The sequence below is a fragment of the Culex pipiens genome, chromosome 2, assembly GCF_016801865.2.
Source record: "Culex pipiens pallens isolate TS chromosome 2, TS_CPP_V2, whole genome shotgun sequence".
Taxonomy (NCBI): Eukaryota; Metazoa; Arthropoda; class Insecta; order Diptera; family Culicidae; genus Culex; species Culex pipiens.
Genome location: NC_068938.1, coordinates 107224106 through 107251633, shown reverse-complemented (window position 1 = coordinate 107251633; position 27528 = coordinate 107224106). Strand labels below are relative to the sequence as shown.

Sequence of the window (27528 nt, the reverse complement as noted above, 5' to 3'; positions counted from 1 at the left end):
CAAAAAAATTAAAATCAATTTTTTACATAAAAAAACAAGATTTTTCAAAAACTTGTTCAATCAAAGTCTTAGCAAGACCTGAAATAAGAAGATTATAAAAAAATCCGACAGATTTTTCAACGTTTTTAATGAGTTATAACGAGCATTTACTTAGCTTGTTACACTTGCCCTACTTTCCCCTACTTAGTTGACCCATCATAAAATGTTGACTGTGCGTTTTAGAGGTTAAAAAATGACTTCAAAATAATTAAGTGGTCACAAATTTTCAAAATTGCCTTTAAAACATTCATAAAATCAAAGTCCTTCAAGAATGTGTGATTCAGTCCAACAGTGTTGCATGAATGAAATCCACCCCTCAACAAGCTTGACGCAAGGGTCAGGAAGTGAACTCTGCGGGCGGATGGCCTCCAGGCGGCCCCCACATGACTTCCACCATACCCAACGTACGCGGTAAGGAAATGAGATCGCTCCACCATCGCGTTACGTCGCTCTCTGATGTTGTGATGCTGCGATACTTGCACAATAGTTAGTAAGTCACGGGTTTCATGGCCTGCTAGAATGATGACGACGATGATGGTGATGAGGGGTGGGGTGGGGTGGAGTAATTAACAGTAACCGCACCAAGAAGGTTACGATGATGGGTGGAACCGCACAGGACAACATTCGACCCAGTTGGAAGAGGTTAAAATGTGGTAGCAAAGTTTTATTTCTTTCGTCGCGAATTGGTTGCTTTGTTCATTTTGTGTGAATTTAAGAGCCACAATTAAAATGTTAGCATTATTTCAAGAGATGCTTGAAGGTTGAATTTAATTTAATTTTAAAATACCAAAACCCACCGTGTTACCACGCGAATCAACCCAACAGCTTCATATCCGATGAACCAGAAGAATTTCCCTACCGGACGGTGCTTGGGCCCATAATTTTCCGCCTTCGTCATCGCCCTCAGGCCGACCCTCAGTGGCACCTTTTTACGAGGTCGCTTAATTTTCCTGTTTGCAATTTCATGGTTTAGTTTTAATTAAGGTTTTTACTCCTTCTCCCTTTCCCTTCAATGAACATTTTCGGCAATTAAATCTTGCGATCCTTTGGGAGGTTTTCATGACTCATTGTCGTCACTCTGAGTTGGGAGACCCGTCCCGGTTTTAGGGGGAGGTACCAGGGGTTGGACACTCATTAAATCTGCTCAACTGGCATTATTTACACGTCATGAGGATTTTGTTCAAAAACAAAAAAATGTAGCAATTATTTATGGCAATTGCATTATCTATCGCAAAGCAGCTTGTCATCCTTTCATTATCGCATCATCGAGTATCAATTTGAAATGTGTGTTCAAGTGTTTCTTTTTTGCACTCATATAAATGTTATCCGTAATTCCACGTGATATTCAACTGTCATCGATACAAATACTCATAAAGTGCACTTATACATAAAAACAACAATTTCCCTCGCACACCTTTCCCCACTCAGACACACACACACACCTCATAAATTATCCACCTTTTTTCAAACCTGATGTCCAGCCGTGGTCCCACCGGTGGCCACCATGTTCCGGTGGTGTGGCAAAAACCATTAGTTTTGCATTAGCCAATGACCACCGCGTAGCCGCGGCCAGGTCATGTTTGTCATTTCACGTGACTTTTTTTTTCGGAACTGGGACCACCTGTGGTCCAACGCTGGCTATCCCCACACCGCCGGTCCTAATTATTTGATAGATCAGTTTCACATTTTCTGTTTTTTCGGTTTGTTGGTTTTTGCTCAGAGGGCTTTCACTAGCGTTTCCAACGTGATGATAATTTGAAATGTTTTTTCTGTCAGCCGGTCACGGTCATTTGTCAATCGAACACAATCAATCGCGCTGGTGGTAATTGCCAGTGATTTGATGGATTAGGGATTTGTTTGTTTGTTTTTTTCCACACTTCTGATTAAATATTTTGATAGGGTTCTGGTTTTGACTAGAGAGCGCGAGACTCGTTTGCATTGTTTGGGTCATTGGGGTAGGTTGGGTTGAGATAAGACGTGTGACATTATTGAAATGAGAGCAATTAGGGAAATTTTCGTTTTCTTCCAAACCTGGTGTTAATACGGAACCAATCCTGAATCAATATTTTTTTTTAAAAAAGGTCCAGCTTTGCTAGTAAACATTTCGGCGAAAAATAAACTTCATCAAATAAATTAATCTTCTTAAACACAAATTCACCTCTTGATCTAAAAATTCGCTAAAACTTTTTTGAATCGTCATAAAGCATAGAAAAAGCTAACTTTTCAATTTGAATAACATTTTGGAAATAATGATCAAATTTGTTTAGAGTGACTTTGCTCATGTTTCGAAAAAAAATTGGGTCATCTTTGACTGTGTTTTAAACTGATATACAGTGTTGCCAGGATTCCAGATCATTCTTGATGAAATGTTTGATATCAAGTGCTCAGCAGAATAAAGAGAATATAGCCATTCGAAGTTAAATTTTGTTTGAAAAATTCCGGTTTTTGAACTTTTGAAAATTGTGCTCAAGATTGTCCATTTCTGAAACATATTTTTATCATAAAGTTCAGAAAAATTCCTACAATTTTGCCTAACAAATATGTAAGATTGGACGTCTAGTTGCTGATATACAGCAGGTTGAAAGATAAAGAAACAGGAAAATTGGAATATTTTTTTTAAACGAAAAGAAAACAGTAAAATTTTAGTTTTCGTAGTCTTACCCAAAAAACCCTCCATTTTCTAATATCGATATCTCAGCAACTTATGGTTCGATTTTCAATGTTAAAATATAAAACATTCGTAAAATTTTCCGATCTCTTTGAAAACAATATTTTGCATACTTTTAACCAAGACTAACATTTCAAAAGGCCAAATATTCATTATTCCACCCTTTTGAAATGTTTGTCTTGATTCAAAAAAATGAAGATATTTTTTTGGGTAAGACTTAGAAAACTTCAATTTCCTGTTTCTTTTTTTTTAAGCCGCTGTATCCAGCCCGGGAGCATGTTGACAGCTCCCATAAAACGGAGCGTACCCCGTTTTGAGGGTCCATTGGGCCTAAGATGGCGGCTTTCGATATTATCTAGCCAAACTTTTGAGATTGGCGAATAGTTTAAATAAATATAGTTTTGCCTTATTTTGGTTAAAAACGAAAAAATAAGCATTCTGGAACAATTTTCTTTAAAAACTTGTTAAGAGATACGCCACGCTCAAATATTAGTCTAGAACAGTTGAAGTGAGCGTGCCGCAAAAGCCGTCACGAAAAAAAAGTTTCCTATGCAAATTTTGAGTTGCGTTTTTGATGGGCGAACTCCAACGAGTCCCACTTGCCATCTGTCGGTGAATGCGCGCAACTCGCGAAAACTGTCATCTTAGGGTCCGGTTGGCTGTAGCTCAGCACCCAGAGGTCAAATTTTCAATGTTTTTTGGACGATATTTTAGGAAATTTTCTGAACATTCCGAAAAATCGAATGGACATTAATGGGCACTATTTGAAAAGTTAAAAAAAAACAGAAATTTGTCCGACAAAATTTAGCTTTGATTGGATTTATTTTGAAAACGGTGATGCTTTTCCGAAGACACCAAATCAATCAAAAAATTTCTTGAAAAGTTACAGATTTTCGAATAATTACACACCAATTTTGTATGAACAGCTGCCAAAATTGTATGGAGACTTGTATGGGGTTTGGTGGAGAACTGCTCAACAGTATAAATGAAAGTTACAGAACAACTCACAACTTTGAAGTTGATTCAGTAAACGTTTCAGTTTCCTCAAGGTATGATAGATTTGGGCTCCCTGAACACGCTCCAATCGACAGAATTGAATTGTAATGATTTCAAGGTAAATCAATAAAATTTCAAACTTGGGTGTAATGCTAAAGATTGATCTTAAACAACCATGCCCTCTTAAAAGTGACCATGCGCACCCCCAATAGATAAATTGAGACAGTGAATTATGTAAAAAAAGCAAAGCAATCCACTTTTACGACCCCGGGTATTTTGTGGGCTCTGTTGCAAGTTTCTGCGCATTTCTAGACGTCCGAAGGTTATGTGTGGGGCTGGGGAGTCACCCAAAACCTCTTTTACGCAAATGGACCGACGTTTTACTACCCCATCCGATAGAAGGCCAGGAGAATAAGGCGGGAATCGAACCCGCGCCCCATAGCAACTTAGGTATCGGCAGCCGAAGCCGCTAACCACCGCGCCACGAGGCCGTCTGAATTATTAAATTTATTGATTACTGATTAAAAGAGTCCTACAAATACTTTTTCAATAATATAATCATTACAGGTTTCTTTCAAAAAACCACCCACTTTAAAGTCTTTCGTATTTAAAGTAGTAGAAAGCGTAAATTTAAAATTTAAATTAAACATAATCTTAGGAAGAAACCAAATTTATCAAAAAGGCATGCACAATCATTTACTGTTGAAACAAATTTAGGAACAATCTTTACCATAACTACAGTTATTGGTATGATACCGTAAACAGAGGTGAATCCGGACTACAGTTTGAATAGAGAAAACAGTTTTTAGAGCATTTAAAAGCTAGAAATTTGGAAAAAAGATGCATAATTTGTGATGTTCTGTGTCTGTTTTATCGGACCATTATAAAAAATATCCAAATATTGTGCAGTTCCAAATAATGGAAAATTATATTCATCCTTCCCCCAACCTACCTTTAACCATTGATCCAACTATGCTTAACTTGACCTATATTGACTATTCGTAAATGTATTTATAAATATAAACATGTTTTGAGTACGAGTGAGTGTGTTTTTCTGTTTATAGAGATAGATACAGATGTATTTATAATAATGATAATATGCACCGCACACGCACATCCTTCTCACACACACCTCCACCCGCATTTCTCCCCTTAACAGCAATGATAACACCCATAGACATAATTTCATGTAAATGTCAGCAACATCAACAGACTATAAATCATCGCCCAACAACTGCTCACGAATGCCGTCATCCCCCGGTGCTGCTGGGTCAGGCCACTTCCGAGCCACGCCAGGGCCCCCACTCCGGTCCACCAGCACCACCGGTGGCCACTCCTGGAGCCACTGTTGCGCATCCAAAGGGGCGGCTGCCGCGAGGGATTCGGCGCCGGCATCTGGGTATTGCGTGCCTTCTCCAGGCTGCTTCCGCCGGGGCCCGTTCCGCCGTTGCCACCGCCGGACCCGTACAGACCGCCGTTACCGCCGGAGCCCGATCCGTACCCACCCGGACCACCCCCGCCGAGGGCTCCCCGCGGGGGCACTAGAAAAAAAGAGGGAGAGAGAGAGAGAAACGACGACAAGAGTTAGTTTTATTTTTGCAAATGATGATAAAGAATGTTTTTATTGCTCTTTTTTTCATAAATTTCATCAATTTTATGGACAAACCAACGCAAAAAAAGGAATTTTGTGGAATGACGCATACGCCGTCGAATGTGTGTGTGGGAGTGTGTGTGTGCCCATTAAATTTGCAAACATCATGGAACGGAACCTCGGAATGTTTTGTGGGTGATGCAAAATGGCGGTTTTATTTTATGTTTTTAGGAGATAGTAATGGCTGGGGATGAACAGTACAGCAGCGCAGTGTGTGGAATGAACAATTTTTTAACGGTGATGATGGCATTGCAAATCAAATTTTAAACGCATGTGACACACATTTATGTATGTGTGATTGATTGATGCTATTTTTGCGGGAAAGAGTTTACACTCTTATTTATACTCAAATAATCTTCCAAAAAACCATTTTTGAATAATTTATTTATTATATTTAGGCAACCTCAGAAAATTGGTTTTAATTTTAACTAATAAAAATTAAAAATTAAAAAAACAACTTAATGGACGCAATATGTCTAACATGCCGCAATTTAAATGAAAAAAACCTCAATTTTTAACTTTTAAACCTCAACTAACCTACATCTCAAATCTGTTCCAAACGATTCCAAGAGTTTAAAGATCTGGTAACCGTGTCTTAAGTTTTGACCGCTTAAAAAATAGAAATCTGGAATCTATACACTGAAATAAAAAAAGTACCAAGTTCCTAAATTCTAGGAATTTTGGCTCCTTTCCTTATTTACTAATTGGGTTTTTTGAATTACTTAATAAGAAATGGAGACAAAATTCCTAGAATTTAGGAATTTGGTACTTTTTTTTTTATTTCAGTGTAGAGAACCTGTTGGCGACGATATTGTTTGGGACTTCTTTTAGTAAACTCTGGTGTTTGTGGTAGAGTTACAGCTCAAAGTTTAAGTTCATTGCATGTTTAGAACCCAACTTACATTTAGTCTCCTAATTTCACTCTAGTCTCAAACAGAGGAACTCTAAATACGAGCCAGAATGCTCGGTAAATCAATAACTCGTCAGCTGTGTGCTATCTTGTGACATAGACCATTTTGGTCGAAAATGAGTTAATGATGACGTTTTGCTATACTTAACAAACTCTACAAGATGCTTTGACCCGATTTTGGAAACTCGCTTCCGTTTCCCGGATATTGCAATACACACTTGTGACATAGACCAATTTATCATCAAAATGATTGTGCACACTTGTGAAACGTCATACATGTTGTTGGAAGATGTGGAAATTTTTTCTTGTTTTTCACAAATTTATGTACACACATACTTTCTAAAGGCAATGCAACCTTTTGTTTATAAAAATATGCTGATTAAGTCGGTTAAACTATTGATTTGAGCCTATTTTAGTTTTTATGGGAATTCTGTGCACACTTGTGACACGTAGTACAATTTTACTTTCGAAACACACTTGTGACACGTGCATTTCAGATTTTTGATTACATAATTTACTGTATCTTTTAACTGGTGTAACCAAATTAGTTGAAACTTGGAGCGTTTGTTAAGCGATAGTATACGAACCGATTGCTTCAAAAAGTTTGGCTCTACCATTCATAGTTTTGAAAATATTTATCATCAAACATTAAAAATCGATTTTCTCGAAAAGTACTAAATGGTCGTTGTCACAAGATAGCACACAGATAACGAACTGCTAAAATTTACGGATCGGGTCAGAAATATACAAATAAATGAAAGATATGTAAATTACCAAATTTCAACTAGTGGTACTGCTGTTATTTCTAGTTGATAACTGATACCTTCAAACTGCTAAATCATTGATGTCAAATGTATTTCAATCCGTCGCCATCGTGCTAACTTGTCGTACGTGCATTTTGGGCCAAATTGAGTTAAGAACGCCATTTTGTGCAACTCACAATGCCTCACCTTTTGACCTTCACAGATCCCCAAAATTCGATTTCAATCCTGAGATATTCAACAAAAACCGAAGAAACTCCGTGCATTTTTGTCACTTTACAAATGAAAGTAGTTTCAATCTTGTCGTGCTATCTTGTCACTCCATGAAAATTGATGTAAGTGCGACAAAAGGCCAAAGGGATTTCAGGCCAGGAAAGTTAGGATGCGTTTGTCGCACGTACAAGCTAGACTACCGTAAACATTTGTAATTATAACTCGGGACTCCAGCAACCAACTTCAACCAAACTTTGGGACAATGCACAGAATGGTGAGCCAAACAAAACGTGTTTGTTATTGTTTACATTGCGTGCTCTCGTTTTTGAATATTCAAGGTCAAACATTAAAACGCGTTTTTCTCGGAACGTCAAAATGGCGGGTGCGACAAGATAGCACGACGACGTCGAATCCCTAGCTACAGTCAGCGCAGTCCGCACGGTGTGCTCGCAACAGTACCCATTAGGATGAAACAATATGGCCGGAATAACACAAATTACTACGGAACTACTAAGTAATTCTGGAGCTAATTATAGAAAACTACTTATCAATCTTAGGTTTCCTATGCAGATAGGACTTTGTGAAAATTCAATCTAGAATTCTAGAATTACTGAATTACTTGCACAGAATTTGAATGGCTCCGTATTACCTAACATTTTGGTACGGAGCTGGAAATTCCTTACATAAAATTTAGTAGGCATTACATTGATTCATTACATTTTCAACAGTTATTTTTATTGTTTTATGATTTTCTATCGTATGTTTTCACAGCAAATAATCGGGAAATTACCAGTAATTAGTAGAATTATCAAGAATTATGGGATTATACCGAAAACTCCGAATAATTCTGGATTAAAAACAGTCAGACATGATGCTGGAAACCCCTATAGGGCTCTAGGGAGCCTGTAGGTAGATTGAATTCAGGATATGAAAATTGACTTTCAAAAGTAATGGCCGATCATTAAAGTTTTACAAAACAAAAAAAATTATGTGTAACATAACAACCTACTGTAATGCCTACTGCTTGGATTTTTTTTTTGGAAAATATAAATTTTAGGCATCTATCTTTTTACTTTATTTTTCATTGTCAAATCTAATTTACAGTTAAAAAGTACTTTGCAGAAAATATAACGCCTTTTCGCTAAGTTAATCTTGACTCCAAATTTTGGATTTTGAATTTCCCGGCAAACGGGATTTTTTTTTAACTTAAAACGATTTTTGTATTTTTTTTCATCAGCATAATTCAATGAGCTTTTTGATGCATTTTCTTTCTTTTAATGTTTTCTAACATTGACCAAAATATGAGATCGATCCGACCTCTACAGCCAAAGTTATGCCACTGTCTCATTGTAGACGCACTTGGCAGGAACAACGAACAGTGGTCCAGATCGCAAAATTAAGTGGAAAACTGCTTTTCCGAAAAATAGTGATGTTTTGGAGCTTTGGTGTCTTCAGAAGAGTTGTTGCAATTGAAAGGGGGCAACTTTTGGATTGGTTGAAAATAAGGGTGGTTCACTATTATTATTATTCACTAAACGAAAATTTTACATGGAAACCCAAAAAATGATCAAAAATCGTTTTTTTGACAATTTGGGTCAATATTGAGGACCGATTCAAATTCAGTGGGCAAAATAACATGGAAAAACATATATTTGGAAAAATGTCGAATTTCGTTAGGGTGGTCCCGTATGGTTTCCCTTGAAAATTAGACTTTTTCAAATGAAGATATTTTGAGTTTAAAGAAAAACACCCCTGAGATTTTTCCAGCGTTTGTAGAGCTGGATCTCTCCTTTCAAATGCAACATAGTGCTGAAAATTTGGCTTGCGCCTTTTCGAGATATTTAAGTTTCAAATTTCCATCTTTTTTACTTTAAAATGTCTGTAACTTTTGACTTTTATGTCCAAATTCACCTGTCAAAAAATAAAAATGTTTGTTTTTAGAGCTCTAAAAGTGCCCGGAATATCACTTCTCTCTATAACTTAACCCTGAATTACCACGTTCAAAAAACTGATTTTTGAAGGTTTGCTTCGATGCTTTCTATAAATTTGGTCGTAGAAGGCGTAGATTACGAGATAAAATTTTGGTGTTTTGGACAAAGTTGCTTGGATTGGCAAGATTAACAATTTTCTAGAAGACAAAAAAAAATCCAAAAATATTCCTAAAAAGTTAGATTTTCAAAATCACCCAATAGTAAACCACTCTAATTTTCAACCAAACTTAAAGTTGCCCCTTTCCATTTGCAACAACTCTTTTCAAGACATTAAAGCTCCAAAACATCACCATTTTTCGGAAAATCCGCTTTCCACTTAATTTTGCGATATGGACCACTGTGCAATGAGACAGCTTGGGAACAATGAGACACTCTACAAAAATCAATACTTTTCTAGTAAAACATCATGTTTTTATATTGTTCCATTGCAGGTGACTTACTTTGAACATTTTCAAGCAATTATGTCAACATGAAACCTCAATTAACAAAAGTTATTCTAAAAAGTATTTAAATTTTGTAAAATCCATATATTTTACGAAATAGTCAAAATTTGAGCCTGATTGGTTTAAACTACAACTTGTGAGAGCCAATTTGTCATTGTTTCCTGGTCTCATTGTTGACTACTCTACCCTAAGGAATACCAATTTTAATGCTTTTAAATTCATCTGGTTATCTATTTTTACAGCCAAATCTGATTTTCCAAATCAAAGTTTAATTTTTTTCAATTTCGAGAATTCTCGGGACAAATCATAAAAAAATCCCGGGTTTCTGGAAATCCCGGTTTTGGAAAATCCCGGGAATTCCTGAAATGGACGCTCTAGTTACGAAGATTTGTTAGGCTATCTTACCAAATCTAATGGTCGATGACACTAGGTGAGAGCATGATACAATGCATTAAAACATGTCTCGGGTTAGTTTTCAAAACGTCCTTAGAGCCAAATCCATCAAGTGGAGGAAAACGATGAACAAGTTTTTGACCATTATTTTAATTCTTATAAATATGTAAGAGAGTTTCAAAGGCATATTTTTAGTCAAAATGATTGCTTTGACCATAAGCTATGGTAGCCATATCAAGTGAATGAAAATTTTGAGCAATTTATGTGTGTTTTAGCCTTGTTTTATAACACCAGGTTGATTCGACTTTTTACATGAGCAAATTGTTTCATACGTCCCTGTACTTGGGACTTTTTTGAGTAAGAATGACAATACGACCATTGGCAAAATTTATTTGTTTTGTGAATAAAACATATTTAAATCAAACATTCTTATTTTAAACATCGTTTCAACACCCCCCGCAAAAGAGCAGTCGATGTTTTGTGTTGATTGGGAGAAAACATCGCAGAGAAGAAAAGTCCAACTGACAGATTTTATTCTCTCTCTCTCTCGCGTTGGTTCATACGCCAGCTGAGAGCACGAACAAAACGGCGAATTACCACTGATTTGTTTATCTTTTCTTCAGTGGTCCATGGGACCTTGGAGAACTCGGGCTCCTGGAGTTTTCAGAGGGCGTTTATGCCTGATAAGATGGATGCGGTCATTATCGCTCGTTCCTGCACAGATTCTGCATCTTGATTTTGTGATGATTCAGGCTGCCACACAATTTTGGGGGAAGCTAGCCGCCTCTGCCGTAATAAACGACTGAAACTTCGTTTTGCTGGCTGGCAATTTGGAAAATATTCTTCGCGCATCATTTAGGTCATATAATCAGCGCAATGTATTTAACGGGATAACAATTATTCATCTTTTTTCGTAAAAACTCATGTGCGCATAATCATAAAGGAATTAAAACTGAACTTAAGTCCTTTTTCTTTGGGCGTTTTTGAAATTATCAGTACATACGACCTTGCATCACCAAGGACGTATGTGACTTCTCCGTATGAAAAGCACATTCGACCTTTTATATGCGGGTGATATTTTTGTTTAAATTTATTTTTTTTGGAAATTCTGCTCGAGTAGATTATTAGTAGTGCGTTAGAAAAGTGCAACCATGCCAAAAACTCAATTTTGGACAACTGGCGCATACGACCTTTTGAAAACTAACCCGAGAATGTAGTTCTTAACTAAAATGAAAATAAACCGTTGAAAAATCACACTGACAAATAAAAAATCGGTTCAATCAAAGTGAATAATCGTTTGAAAGTGGTAAAAAATTGAAAATAAAATAAAACACCTCACCCTGCCCACCTTTCTCCCTGTTCAATGGAGTGAGAAAATCCGATGTTTGGTCGCGGCGAAGAGCTGATAATCGCATTAATTAATTTATTGTGTTCAAGCCTCTGACCTCTCTGTCCACTCAGCTTCCCACGTGGAATGTCTGGCCAACACGACACACGACGACCATCCCGTTGGCGCGGCCAAAGTGTTTTATCCCGATGCAATAAAAATTAATTGAGCCTTCAATTTTCGGGGCGCGCGCCATTTAAAATTAATAATGCAAAGCCACGATTTTTCAGTGACCACCACACATACATATACGGTCGTTGAGGACCGTGTTGCCCCAAAATAAGCGTTTGTGATAATGAATTTTCGGATTGGTGTCATGTCGTGGGGGATTTTGGAGTTCCGAACAAGAACGATGCACTGATATATGACATACATATGCGGGAAATACAAGAAAATGTGGATAGTACGGAAGTATTTGGGAGAATCAATTATAAAAAAAAAGTTTCATCAGAAAAATGTTTAAACTTGTTGAACCTTGTGTAACGAGATAAAAAAATACCTCAAATATATTTTTCAAACCCAAAGTAAACCATAGTGCCAGTCACTGACCTCCAACACCAAGCCCTCCCTACAACACATGAAAACCTCCTATTTTTAGCAGCTAATCAGCTTCCGAAGCGCCGCTCCTCCCTCCAGAACTTACCGTCCGAGGCAAACCCGCCGAGCAGGTCGTTCTCCTGGATGTGATTGATGATGTAGCTGTCCCGGCTGAAGCCATTGCCACCGTTGGCTCCGTTTTTGCCGGTGCTGTCGTGGGCGCCCTTGCCGTGGTTCTGGTGGTGCTGCTTCCGGCGGGGCTGTTTGGCCGTTGGCGGAATGTACGGCGCGACCGTCGTGGTCGGCTTCGGCGGTAACCGGAGTTCTGCGGTTGCGGAGAGAGCGAGAGAGAAGAGACGGAAATTATTACAGAGCACACACGTGCATAATTCGCTGGTAATTGATTCACGGAAATTGACCGCCGGCGGTGTTGCGTTCATTGATTTTGATCGGGTGTTCATTCACCTGGTTGGAATCGAATTGAATCAATTATAGTACAAAGCAAAATTATAGTACAAAGTTTTGAAATCAGGATCAAAGCTTAAATAACTTATTAGTAGTGTTTGATTTCCTTGAAAAATTTTATAAACCGCTTCTAAGAAACTTTCAAATCAGAAAGCTTTCAGCATTTGCTGAGATTTTCTTATGGTCATACCCTTAGACCACGAAAAAAAAGGTCAAAGTCAAAGCACCATCGGTCGCACGTCCCCCGTGAAATGTGACTGACAGTAAAATTGATGGAAAATTACCACGGACCAATGGGTTTCCCTCTTTTTAGCTTTAGGCTCCCTTCCTTCCGGAACTCATTGAGTCGTGGGGTGATTTTCCCATTTTTGTTTTTGCTTTTTTGACCACCACCAGTTGATGGAGTTTGGAGAGTTGGGCTTTTAAGGGGCCACCCACCCATGCGTCGTCATGATTGATACGAATTTGATGGGTAGTGTGGCCTTGGCTTTAGATTTGAAGTTTAAAAAGATTACAAAACTCAACATGTTTGAAGTTGATGTCAGTAAACGCTTCAGTTTCATCGAGGAATGATAGATTTGGGCTTCCAGAACATGCTACAATTGACAGAATTGAATTTCAGTAAATTTTCTGCCTGTTTCTGACGCCCGAAAAAGCAGGAGGCAAAAATATTAATTTAAAAAACTAACTTAATAATAACTTAAACAATGGGTGATATGTGATATGATGGGTTTGCACACAAATTTCGTCTAATTTCGTTAAGTTCCGGAATACAAAAAAACACACATATCACTCAAGGGCTCATAAGAGGAATCTTAAGTGATCATAGCCTGAGACAGGGACACGTTGGAAAGGTTTTTCGATTACCTAACCAACGATGGGTTGGATGGTGGATCCGGACATTGTTTACATACATTTAAGTGAGATCCGGCTACAAAAAAGTACATAAATATCACTTAAGTGGTTATAACTCGAAACAGGGTTGCCAGATCTTTAATGTTTAAGACTCGTTGGAAAGGTCTTTCAATTACCTAACTAATAATGTATAGCATGATGATGTTTGGTTCAGTTTACTGCCTTTTATTCAACTTCCCAAAATATGCGAAAACACATTTTTATACATAACTTTTGAACTACTTATCGAAACTTCAAACAATTCAATAGCACCGTATGGGACCCTAAACCAAGTCGAATGCGACTGGTTTGGTCAAAATTGGTTTAGCCAGTGCTGAGAAAACTGAGTGACATTATTAGTCACATACACACACACATACACACACACATACCCACACACATACACACACACATACACACAGACATTTGTTCAGTTTGCGATTCTGAGTCGATATGTATACATCAAGGTGGGTTTTCGAGCTTTAAATAAAAAGTTCAATTTAAGAGCAGGATTATAGCCTTACCTCAGTGAGGAAGGCAAAAATCAACATTTTATTGAAAATCAGAGTATTATCAACAGAAAACAATCTAAAATGCATTTTTCTGCATTAATGATCATACTAAGCATGTAAGGGCTCGTTTAAAAATATTATGAAATTTTGAAAAAATCAATGATGATTACAAAACAACTGGACAGTTGTTAATGCATTTTAAAGCACTTTTTTCACTCAATTGTTTAGGCTCGCAATTATTTTTTTATTCAGACATATGGCTGGTACAAATTTAATTTAAAGTTTTTGTATTCCCCCCTCCCTCCTTCAAAAGACCAAAAAATCATGGGGTACAAAAATATTTTTTTCAAAAAACTTCAAAATTTCAATGGAAATTTAAGTAGAATCAGCTGAAATCAATTTTTGATGTTTAAGTTTTTTTGCTAAAATTTTTGTTTCCGTCAAATCTTTAATTTCTCTCGACCACGCAATGAGCCGAGGGACAAAAACATTGAAAATTATTTGCATCGGTCTGAAACATAAAACATAAAACATAAAACATAAAACATAAAACATAAAACATAAAACATAAAACATAAAACATAAAACATAAAACATAAAACATAAAACATAAAACATAAAACATAAAACATAAAACATAAAACATAAAACATAAAACATAAAACATAAAACATAAAACATAAAACATAAAACATAAAACATAAAACATAAAACATAAAACATAAAACATAAAAAATAAAACATAAAACATAAAACATAAAACATAAAACATAAAACATAAAACATAAAACATAAAACATAAAACATAAAACATAAAACATAAAACATAAAACATAAAACATAAAACATAAAACATAAAACATAAAACATAAAACATAAAACATAAAACATAAAACATAAAACATAAAACATAAAACATAAAACATAAAACATAAAACATAAAACATAAAACATAAAACATAAAACATAAAACATAAAACATAAAACATAAAACATAAAACATAAAACATAAAACATAAACATAAAACATAAAACATAAAACATAAAACATAAAACATAAAACATAAAACATAAAACATAAAACATAAAACATAAAACATAAAACATAAAACATAAAACATAAAACATAAAACATAAAACATAAAACATAAAACATAAAACATAAAACATAAAACATAAAACATAAAACATAAAACATAAAACATAAAACATAAAACATAAAACATAAAACATAAAACATAAAACATAAAACATAAAACATAAAACATAAAACATAAAACATAAAACATAAAACATAAAACATAAAACATAAAACATAAAACATAAAACATAAAACATAAAACATAATTCAGTTCATATTCAGTTCTCTTTTGAAATGTAAGTCGTGATTCCAAAATAAAAAAAATGTTTTGAAAAGATCTAAAAATTAAAAAAAAAATCATTAGCATTTTCTCCATGCATACTTCTAAATGGCTGAAGTTTTTAGTCTCCTGAAACATAGAAATTATGTTTAATAAATACAGATCATGGATTTTGAGAAACTGATTTTACCATGCTCATGCTCATGCTCATGCTCATCATGGATTTTGAGAAACTGATTTTGATTTTAGTTTATTGAAAAATCGGATTATTTTTCCGTTCCATTTGACCAAAGAAAATATGGTGCATTTGAAGGACTTTCCTGATCGATTTGGTGTCTTGGGCAAAGTTGAAGGTATTGATGAAGACTATGCAGAAGAAAATGATTGCTGAAAAAAACTACTATCTTTTGAAAAAGAACTAAGTTATATAAATTATAAAATTTTCCGAGGAATCAGGTAAAAATATTTTCAGACATAGGCTATTTGGTCTCGAGACCTTCAAAACAGCATTTTGAGTTTTCATACGACCTTTTCAAATGTTTAGCTAGATTTTTGAAACTTCTTACTATTTTTCCCAAATAGCCAAACTAATCACCTTTCTTTTGCGTCTAAAACAGCTAAAATCGGATGAAATGGCGCGGAGATATGATTTAACAAAAAAGTGGTTTTTGCGAAAATCGACGAAAATTGCAATTTTTTGGACCACCCTAACACGGCGTAGGTCACCCTAATGGCCAAACAAAAAAAAAATACTGGTCTAATTATTTCGGCCAAGGAACCCCCAGGAATTGAGCCCGATCGGAAAACTTTTTTTTCGAATCGTGTTGTTGCTGTATATATTTTTGGAAAAAAAAATGATTTTTGGAAAAAAAATCAGAAATTGAGGTCAAATTAATTTTTTGACTTCGTTTTTGATGTAAAATCAAATTTTCCTGAAAATATAATACAAATATAATAAATTTCCGGTTTTGCTGGAGAAATGATCAACTGGTATACCAGTCCGGAGAATGTGTCTTATGCTTGTTCTTATTGAAGATTCATGCAAAATTTTGAATATTTTGTGTTTTTGGAATACTGAAACTATTATTAAATCATATGCAAGCTGTACAAATAATTTGAGAAAACATTCTCAACCTACCATTCAACCGTATCCGTGCGTCCGCCTTGCCGAGTGCGTTGATGCTGGAACAGAGGTACGCCCCAAAGTCCGACTTCTGGAGGTTCTTTACCGTCAGGTTGAGCTGCCAGGTAAACACGTTCAGCTTTTCCTCCGTGATAACGTACTTTTCTCCTTCGTATAGTTTGATTCCTGGAGAGTGGGAGAGAAAGAGAAAAAAAAAATACAACGTAAAATACCTTTTTTTAGTACAACTTCCAGCAACTCCGAAATGTGCATGGTCATGGTTTGTGCGACTCAAATCGCTCGTAACAAATTAATCTCGGTCTGTGGTGGAGCGCTGGGACCACTTCTGGGGTGGAGGAAAAACAACACAACCCTCAACAGCAGACGTTTGTTTCGATTATAACGGTCCTGCAGTGAGCGAATGTGACAACTTTTGTGCTTTGACCAGAAGAAGCAGAAATGTGGCCGTTATTTTGGGACCGTAAAACAACGGGCATTTCAGTGCAGGCAGGAACCTTTCTTTTTTTAGGGTGTGGTTGTTCAACCGAAAGCAACACGCGCCCGCAGGGAAATAAATCAAAATTACATTGTAGGGAGTCGTACCAAATGACTTGTAAAATTGGAAAAATCGGAAACACAAACCATGTGGTGTGTATGCACACACACACATATCGTCATCATCATCAATAACAAGACCCGACTCGGCTCACAGCTTTCACGTTAGGGGCGGTTTGGAGCTTTTTTTCTGGTGGGTTTGAGTACGAAGCAAACAAAATTTGATTATGTTTTGCTTGTTGCTTGAATCATCGTCACTGCAAAGCCTAAGCCATTTTTCAAGAACGATTTTTTTTACTATGTGGCTTTTTTTTAATGTTCTAAAAAAAGATTTCTAGAAAAAAAATCTATTTCTATTAAGTTTTGGATGATCCAATATAAAAAATCTAAGAAAGTATAAAAATGTATATGATGATTGGCTTTATTCTTCATTCCAAAACATTTACACCACAGCTTTTGCAGGTAAATATTGACTCCTGAATTCCACGAATTTAGATTTTTCAAGTTTGAGCTGTAACAAATCAAGCAATGATCTTAAAGGCTTAGAATATGGTCTTTTACCTTGTTCAGACAGTTATCTAAAATTAACAACAACATCATTTTTAAATATAAATAATTTCAGAATCATCTGTACTGGACCTAGTTTAAACGCACACACCAAAGTTCATCAGACTTTGGTAATTCCAACCCAAACCTCAAAGAGTACCCACCAAACATTCCACCCCCAGAAATAAACTCAACTCACCGTCGTGTTTGTACCATCCGTTGAGGGGCGTGGGAAAAGCTTCGACGATGCACTGGAGCATGACGTGACTCTCGACCGGGGCTCCGACCAGCTGGTTGCCGGCCTTGACGCTAGGTGAAACTGGGTGGAGAAAATGGAAAATTTAAAAAAAATGGAAAATTGAGTGAAAAAAGAAGAACGCAAATGATGATCAAAGTGTTTGCATGTGTGTGTGTGTGTGCGCCCCACTCAGAGATTGATGAAAATTGACCCAGAACGTGATTCGATGGGCTTTTAATTAACTTTGGGCGAGGGGGGGTGTGTGTGCATTATGGGAAAGCAGGGTAATGACCAGGTCATTCAAGCAATTTGTTTGGGCAGTTTTTCGAAAATATTTACTCGCGCATGACTTCTTCACAATGTTCGTAATGAATTTGGGAGGGTGGCTTAATGGGTTTGGCATTTTTTTCTGTTTACGGTTGACGGATTGAATTTTAAGCTTAATTTGCTTGAATACTCACAGTTGATTTGCACATCGTATCGCTTGCTCACGGATGGAGGCACACCGTTGGAAGCTATGCAGAGATATCCGCCCATGTCGGTTCGCTGCACCTGGTTCAGGACGAGTCGTTCACCTTCGACGACTTTCACCGCTGTAAGGAGCAAATATTTTAATGCTACATTTTATTTTTTCAATTGAAATGTTGAATTAGGATAAAGAAAAAAATTGTAAAAAAAAGATACGAAGTATATGAAATCAAAATAAATAAGATACATAATAAAACATTAAGTACAACAGTGTGACTTAAGAAATACCCTTGACATGTCAAAATCAATCAAATTCAATTGTCATGTCAAAATCAATTATTCAATTCAATAAATAAATACTTAATTTAAAAAAACTGTCTATCCAGTTTTCCTCCTAACCCTTATTAAGATTTTTAGAATGAATTAGCAATCGATTCTTAGAGAACTTTCATTAGATTTGGAATTTTGTGTACGTTTCATTTAAAAAATGGCTCAATTTTAAATAGTTGATGTAACCCTTTTCTGAATTATGTATTTTTCTACAAAACTTCTTTTTTTAAACGATTTTGAAAACAATGTTGTCGATTTTGAAAACTTTTACACCGAAATCGAAAAAAAGATGACGAGGTTGTTGACATAGACATAGAAACATTGTGTTATCGGATTTGTATAAATGTTTTCATATCTGTGTAGCACTCATTTTAGTGCTCAAAGGTTCATCTGTTCAGTACTTAATTAATTTTTTTTATAATTTTCTAATTTTTTTTTATATGATTTAGGGGACCAAAAAGACGTCTTGTGAGCTTTAGTGCTGGTTTAGAAGAAATGACCAATACTCTCTGAGATATCGTCAGTTGAAGTTACAGGCTAATTAGGTGAAACTTAAAAAACATTTTCATGGATTCGAATTCTTTGTGAGGATGTATTTTAGAGACTTATTGCCCAATTTTTGAAGTTCGAGAGACAACATTGTAGGAAATTTTCTAATCTCAAAAAAAATCAGAGGTAAGAAAATAAATATTTTTAAAATGAAATAAATCAAAAGAAAAATAATAATAAAAAATTACATTGGCCTGATTACATTTAATAAATAGACTAACTTGCTTTTGAAAAATAGTAGTTTAAAAAAAGTTTAATAATTTTATGCGTTTATGCAACTATGGTTAAAAGGTGATTAGTTATAATTGCCGAAAAATCTTAAATTTTTTGGCCACTTGATATCCGGGAACATTGAAATTTTCAAATGTTGACTGCAAATGGTATTAATCCAATCAAATATAAATCAATCACATTTAAATCGACTTCTCTGAATAAAAAATTATTTAGCTGCTATTATGTTTGACCAATTCTGCTGTAATTTAAAATCAAATTACAATTTGTTCGTTTTATGTACCTAACAGAGTTTATATGTTCATTTCAGCTGTGTTTTACGTCATAATTCGTTTTAGAGACATATTTAATAATGCATATGTTTAAATAATGCATAAACAAAAGAGTTAGAAAAAGTTTTCAATGAACTTACGCAATATCTAATAAAAGGGGATAGAAATAGAGAAAGCTTAAAAAATTTCAGTTAAGTAATGATAAAATTCACTTGTTAAAAGTTTAGCTAATGGCACGTCATTTATAAAGTTGGTCCCCACTGACAAGGGCATGACTTCTGTGAGTCAAAAATTCTAAATTAACCATAGGGAAACCCACGTGGTGAGAATTATCTTCGATTGATTTCTAAAAAAACCTTCCTATGAATCTCGAAAATAAAATGCGGAACAATGTTTTGCCTCAAATATCACTAAAATTAATGTGTTTCCATATTCCTCATAACCATTTTCAATTTCATAAAATCGCCATAATTATCTATTATCTATTATTATCAAAATAAGTAATGTGTAGGTTGAATTAATTACATTTTCAACATCTTCAAAATATGAGCCCAGTATTTTAATTGTTATTTTTTTTATTGATATTGGTTAGTTTAAGCTTTATTATAAACAAAGAACATATTATAATTTGAGAAGTAAATATATGAACCGCAGTAAACAATACCAGAGTTTTTTTTTTAAAAGGACCTATAAACTAGTCTTTCATATGTTTATAGGACCTATTAAAAAAAAACTTTAGAATAGTTCTTTGAATAATTTGTTAAGACATAATATAGGAAATATTAACTGAAAATAGCTCTTACTGAATATGGTGCACTTAATCAAGCGTTCGTAAACAAAACTTTGATTTTTTTTACAAATAAATGCCCCTGGTTGTCTTTGTAGATTCATCATAAATCATAATTTAAACAAAGATTGAAAGTTTATTTGAAGATAAAAATGAAATAAAACTTTGGAACAAAAACCATATTTATCAAATATTGTTGTCTCGAAAAAGAAGAATCCACCAAATCACCAAACATGTACTCACCCTGCTTCTCCCGCCCCTCGGACCGCACAATAATGTCCTTGCTCCCTTCGCGACGCCACTGCACCGTCGGCAGGGGCACTCCCACCGCTTGGCACAACAGCTGCACGTTTCCGCCCTCGTTGGCAACGCCCTCCTCCAGCGAGGCACTGTTCGGGTCGTTGGAGTTCAGGATGTCCGGTGAGACCACCACGTCCAGGTTACCAGACTGGGTAGAGAGTGAGCGAAAAATGCAAAGTAAAAAAACAGATGAAATTTATGTAATACACCATGAAATTATCATTTTCTCCGCGGTGTGACCGGATGACCCACCTGGTGCCGCATCGGATCCGTGTTCACCTGGCACATGTAACTTCCGGAGTCGTTGAGCTGGACGTGCGAGATGTGCAGCTTCCAGGTGTTGTGCCCGTTGTGCGTGACCGAGAGCCGCGGATTCACGGCCACCATGTGGGTGTGGATGGCCAGGATGGCCTTCGAGTCGGACTTGATCCAGGCGACCTGGGAGGAGAGGAGAAGAAAAAAAGTTTGAATGCATTTAGAGGACATGAATGGAATCGTCATTTTAATAGGAGATCTTTAGAAAAAATGGTATTTCTGAAGGAGCAATTCAAAATTATTTCAATCAAAATCAAACCTGAGGATAAGTGGAACTTTCTCCAACCAATAATATTTCTTTTAATAAAAAAATATGTATTTGGCTTTCCTCAATCCCCTAGTTGAGTAATTCTCTACGAAATCGGTCTTTTTTTTCAATTTTAATTTTTGTATTTTTTAATCCGACTGAAACTTTTTTTGTGCCTTCGGTATGCCCAAAGAAGCCATTTTGCATCATTAGTTTGTCCATATAATTTTCCATACAAATTTGCCAGCTGTCCATACAAATATGATATGTGAAAATTCAAAAATCTGTATCTTTTGAAGGAATTTTTTAATCGATTTGGTGTCTTCGGCAAAGTTGTAGGTATGGATACGGACTACACTGGAAAAAAATGATACACGGTAAAAAAAAATTGGTGATTTTTTATTTAACTTTTTATCACTAAAACTTGATTTGCAAAAAAACACAAAAAAACATTTTTAATTTTTTTTTTTTGATATGTTTTAGAGGACATAAAATGCCAACTTTTCAGAAATTTCCACCGTTTTCAAGTTATAGCCGTTTTCAAGTTATAGCCATATTTAGGTGACTTTTTTGAAAATAGTCGCAGTTTTTCATTGTTTAAAAATAGTGCACATGTTTGCACACTTTTGGAAAAAATATTTTTGAAAAGCTGAGAAAATTCTCTATATTTTGCTTCTTCGGACTTTGTTGATACGACCTTTAGTTGCTGAGATATTGCAATGCAAAGGTTTAAAAACAGGAAAATTGATGTTTTCTAAGTCTCACCCAAACAACCCACCATTTTTTAATGTCGATATCTCAGCAACTAATGATCCGATTTTCAATGTTAATATATGAAACATTTGTGAAATTTTCCGATCTTTTCGAAAACAATATTTTCAAAATTTTCAAATCTAGACTAACATTTCAAAAGGGCCAAACATTCAATATTACGTCCTTTTAAAATGTTATTCTTGATTTTACATTTTTGAAAATATTTTTTTTCAAAAAGGTCGGAAAATTTCACAAATGTTTCATATATTAACATTGAAAATTGGATCATTAGTTGCTGAGATATCGACATTAAAAAATGGTGGGTTGTTTGGGTGAGACTTAGAAAACATCAATTTTCCTGTTTTTAAACCTTTGCATGGCAATATCTCAGCAACTAAAGGTCGTATCAACAAAGTCCGAAGAAGCAAAATATAGAGAATTTTCTCAGCTTTTCAAAAATATTTTTTCCAAAAGTGTGCAAACATGTGCACTATTTTTAAACAATGAAAAACTGCGACTATTTTCAAAAAAGTCACCTAAAAATGGCTATAACTTGAAAACGGTGCACTTTATCAAAAATTCACTATGGTACTTTTTGATTGCAAATTTGATTTTACATCGAAAAATGAAGTTGAAAAAATTTTGCGACCAATATTTCGATTTTTTGAAAAAATCAGTATTGATTAAAAAATTCATAACTCGGTCAATGATTTTTTGCACAACCTGGAAATTTCTGAAAAGTTGGCATTTTATGTCCTCTAAAACATATCAAAAAATAAAAAAAAATAAAAATAGTGTTTTTTTGCAAATCAAGTTTTAGTGATAAAAAGTTAAATAAAAAATCAGCAAAATTTTTTTACCGTGTATCATTTTTTTCCAGTGTAGTCCGTATCCATACCTACAACTTTGCCGAAGACACCAAACCGATCAAAAAAATCCTTCAAAAGATACTGATATTTTAATTTTCATACATCATTTTTGTATGGACAGTAGGGTGCCCAGAATATGGGACTTTTTTTCAAAACCTCGCTCCACAAGCTGAATATTGTTCCTTGACCTATTTTAGGACTCTGGGCCAAATATGAGCAAAATCGGTCATCATTTACCCATTGATACTCGGAGGTGAAGTTTGTATGGGAAAAATCGAAAAAATGTATGGAAAACCCAAGATTCTTACGGTTTGGTCTGCACGGTGCGCTACTTCCATCCAAATATTCCCAAAAGTGAGATTCTTATTGAAAATTTAATGCTCTACAACTTTGTAGAACACACCAAAGCTGTAAAACTCGATCCTGAAAAGTTATTAGCGATTTAAAAAAGTCATTTTTGTATGAAAAAAAAATTTTTCGCCAACTTTAGGCTCGGGTATCAATGGGTTAATCTCATCCAATTTTGCTCAAAATTTACACAGATGCTTAAAATAACCCAAAAACCCGTTTTTCGCTTGTGGAGCAGGGGGTCATTTTTTCTGGGCACCCTAATGGACACCTGCCAAATTTGTATGGAAAATTATATGGACAAACTAATGATGCAAAATGGCTTCTTTGGGCATACCGAAGGCATCAAAAAAGTTTCAGTCGGATTTAAAAACACAAAAAAATTGAATGACCGAAATCCTAGAGAACTGCTCAGTTGCCAAAAAACGAGTGCCGAACTTATCGCACTTGAGCCATCCAAGCCCGGACCAAGACACGGAAACACTGTTAGCAAGCAGCATGTGCAGCGGAAAATCGTGTTTCCGCAGCCGTTGCTGCCGTTTTGCGAAAGCGAAGGAAAAACTTTTCCTCCCCTCTCCCTGACCAGAATCGAAATGATGAAATTTTCATTTCAACAATTTCGATTTCGTGTTACTGGGCAGAAAAAAGGCAACGCGGCTAAACTTTGCCCTAGGTCCGTTCCCTCCCATTTTATTTTTTGCATTTGCAATCGCCATTTTTTGGTGGTGACCATGAAAACTCCATTAAGTGGGCCTGAAATCGCTAAAAATATTTCACCAACCCCCCCTCTTTCGTGTGATGGCACGCTGACACGCAAAATTTTAAACGTTGAAGAATTCATTATTTTTCGGAGGGGTTGTTTTTTCCTCTCTCTTCCTCTTGAGCGAAATGTCAAAATGCTGGTGCTATCAACCACGAACCGGCTTCATGGCGTTCGCGCCAAAAACTTTTATTCGATCGTTATTAATGATTCCATTCGATTTTGGGAGCACCGTCAACCGTATTTATTTGAGATAGTTTTTTGTAAAAATGTTTTAATTTCTAAATTAAATTTTTGAATGTTTTATTCAATTAACATAGTGTTTTTATTAGAATTTAACAGTTCTGTTCCAAGATGTTACATTTGCAATTTAGAGATTTCGAGAACATTTCAACTGAGATCATTGCATAAGCCTTTGAGGGAAAGTACAAATTAAATATATTTAGTTCAGATTTGCTCTAAGTGGTCTGTTAGGGGCAATATATTTTGAGAACTCTCAATGTTTTAATAAAAATGCAGAAACCTGAATTGAAAAATACAAATAAAAAAATTTCAAGCCGATCTTTAAACCGAACCGAACATTTGGTTTAAAAGCAAAAAGTATCACAAAAGGGTAATTCTCTACCAACTCACACGAAATCGGGAAAGGTTGCCCCACCCCTCTTCGATTTGCGTGGAATTTTGTCCTAAGGGGTAACTTTTGTCCCTGATCACGAATTCGAGGTCTGTTTTTTGCTATCTAGTGACGGAGGGCGGTACGACCCCTTAAAATTCAAAAAAAAAGTATTTTTTATCGAAAAAAACACAATTTCTTTTAAAACTCTGTCATTTTCCGTTACTCAACTGTTAAAATTTTTTGGAACATAACATTTTAAGGGAAATTTAATGTTTATTTCGAATCTGCATTGACCCCGAAGGATAATTTTTTCATTTAGAACAAAAAATTTCTTTTTAAAATTTCGTTTTTTTTCTAACAATGTTATACAAAGTTGTAGAACAGACAATTACAAAAATTTGACGAAAAAAAAGGTTTTGAAAAAGTTGATCGGCGTCGATCATGGCTGTTCATGGTCACCCGTGACAGACACGGACGACGAAACAAAAAGAAACGCAAAAAGTAACTTTTTCAAAAATTTTTTTTGTAAATTCGCGATAACTCGTGATGGTTAAAAGCAAACCCATTATGTTTGTATATCAAAATATTTGTAATTGTCTTCTCTACAAATTTGTACAACATTGTTACACTCCCAAAAATAACTCTGAAAAATTAGAAAAAATGAAATTTTAGAATGAAAACATTTGTTCTTATGAAAAAATGACCCTTCTGGGTTAACCGTCTACTGCCCAAATTTTTTTTTCGAAGATATTTATTTTTCCCGTGTTCAGAAGGTAATTTTGAGCAACTTTTGTTCTACGAAAAACTTTACTTCTCTTGTTTTATGTTTTTCTTGTTTTATTTTTAGTATTTTAAGGCCGTTGCAAATATTTTTCAAAGTTTATGTCGCCAACCCTTCAAAATCGGTTCGAAAAATCAGGGGGCAAAAAAATATTTTTTCAAAATACATCAAAATTTGAAAGGAATTAGCAGTCTAACCAACTGAAAACAATTAAAAATGCATTTCCTGCGTTTAAAATCATATTTAGCATGTCTGGGATCGATCAAAAAATATTTTCAATTTTTGTGGAATTCGAATGTACAGCACCGCAAAAAGTTTTTTTTCGGCGAAAAAAAAAATCTCTTCAATACTTGGATATTTTGAAAACTAATAATTGCAAAACAAGTGTAAAATGCACTTTAAAACACATTTTTCATTCAAATGTTGAAACCATGGCTTGTTATTTAAATTTTTATATTTTTTATTTATTTGCCCCCCCTCGACCCCGACAAGAGTCGAGGGACATAAACTTCAAAAAATATTTGCAACGGCCTAATTTGCATTTATCTTGTTTAGTTCCGTCATCTGGGGTGAATCGGGACTACAGTCTGAATAGGGACAGCAGTGTTTAGAGTACTTAAAGGTTTTAAATTTGAAAATGGATGTACACATTTTGTTGGTCTGAGTCTGTTCTATCCGAAACCAACCAGAAAAATCAAAATATTGTGCTCTAACATGGTTGAAACTGCTGTCCCAATTCGCCCCATGTGTCCCAATTCACCCCAGTTGACGGTTTATGTTTGTTTTTGGTAGTATTTGGCCTAATCTGCCACCTAATAGTCACTTTTTCAATTTTTTGCATGTTTTTCACATTTTCTGCTATAGAATGGCACCATCATCATTTAAATTGCAAAAAAAAATGCGTAGAGGCATAGTATGGGACACTACTAAAATTACTGCATACTTCTTTTTACTGAAAATATAGGAAATGTTAGTAAAAAACACAGCCAAAGTTGACCCCTAAAAAAATCACATTGTTAAAAACATTGGCAAAGTCACATAAAACAAGTTAAACTTCCAACCCTGAAATTTTCTAAAATTTTAAGAGTTCTTCTTTCCAATGCCTTTTTAAAGATCAAAAATCGGCTGGAAAATTGTTTTTTGGCGTTTTTTTAGATAGAAGCCCGTCTAAAGGCGGGGTTAGGTTGTAGAGTTAGCGAACGACTGGACATGGCGTACCATAGGTACTTCGAGTACCGCAGGAATAAAATAGACCCACCAAGCGGTCCTTTAGCCTCTTGTCCAGTAACTCCGATACCCTGGCCTCCCCGCGGCGCTAGCCGGGATACTAGTAACCTTTGGAGAGATCGGGTAACCATGGTTACAACCCCGGTGGGAACTCTGGTAGTATGCTGACAGGGAAGGGGGGCTCCATCCTCTTCGGAGGGTGTAGCTATGCCGTTAGGCCTCGTGAGAAAGGCCCCCGTTACGGTGTCGAGAGAAAACCGGAGCTGGGTCTCGGTAGCTTCAAGGTGGCAGCCCCACCCCGAGACTAGGTATCGCAGCCCCAATCCGGCTGCATACCGAAATCAAAATCATTACGAACAATCAAGAAGGAATAAGGATCCGGAACAAACGGCATAGACCTAGGCACGAAAAGGACACCGATTGGAAACTCGGAACATGGAACTGCAGATCGCTACGTTTCGATGGGTATGAGTACGCTCTGTTGAACGAGCTCAAACCCCGCAACTTCGATGTTGTAGCACTGCAGGAGATGTGCTGGAAGGGAGCGAAGATGTGGGAGGATGATGCTTTGGAGCTCACCATGTACCAGAGCGGCGGAGCCGAAAACAAGCTGGGAACCGGCTTCATAGTGTTGGGCAAGATGCGGAGTCGTGTGATAGATTGGGAGCCGATCGACGACCGGATGTGTAGGTTGAGGATTAAAGGCCGTTTCTTCAACTATCACATCTTCAACGTACATTGCCCACACGAGGAATCATCCGATGCCGAGAAGGAAGCGTTCTACGCGAAGCTGGAGCAGAAGTTCGACAGCTGCCCGCAGAGGGACGTCAAGATCGTCATCGGAGATATGAACGCCCGCATAGGAAGGGAGGAGATGTACAAGCCGGTGATCGGGCCGAACAGCCTGCACACCGTCACCAACGACAACGGCCAGCGGTGCATCAACTTCGCAGCCTCCCGCGGTATGGTGGTACGGAGCACATTCTTCCCCC

The 27528-nt window shown here is 35.9% G+C and overlaps 1 protein-coding gene across 1 annotated transcript in view; it reads right to left on the bottom strand.

The window, feature by feature from the left end:
• Positions 1 to 4323: 4323 nt before the first annotated feature.
• Positions 4324 to 27528, bottom strand: part of LOC120414782 (lachesin) — a 37019-nt gene continuing 13814 nt past the window's right edge. Inside the window, exons 3-9 of the mRNA XM_039576094.2 lie at positions 20873 to 21058; positions 20564 to 20768; positions 18145 to 18276; positions 17645 to 17764; positions 16360 to 16530; positions 12096 to 12314; positions 4324 to 5244 (exon numbers count right to left, since the gene is read on the bottom strand). Coding sequence (XP_039432028.1) covers positions 4889 to 5244; positions 12096 to 12314; positions 16360 to 16530; positions 17645 to 17764; positions 18145 to 18276; positions 20564 to 20768; positions 20873 to 21058 — 1389 coding nt within the window. The 3' untranslated portion in view covers positions 4324 to 4888. The remainder of the gene's footprint in view (positions 5245 to 12095; positions 12315 to 16359; positions 16531 to 17644; positions 17765 to 18144; positions 18277 to 20563; positions 20769 to 20872; positions 21059 to 27528) is intronic.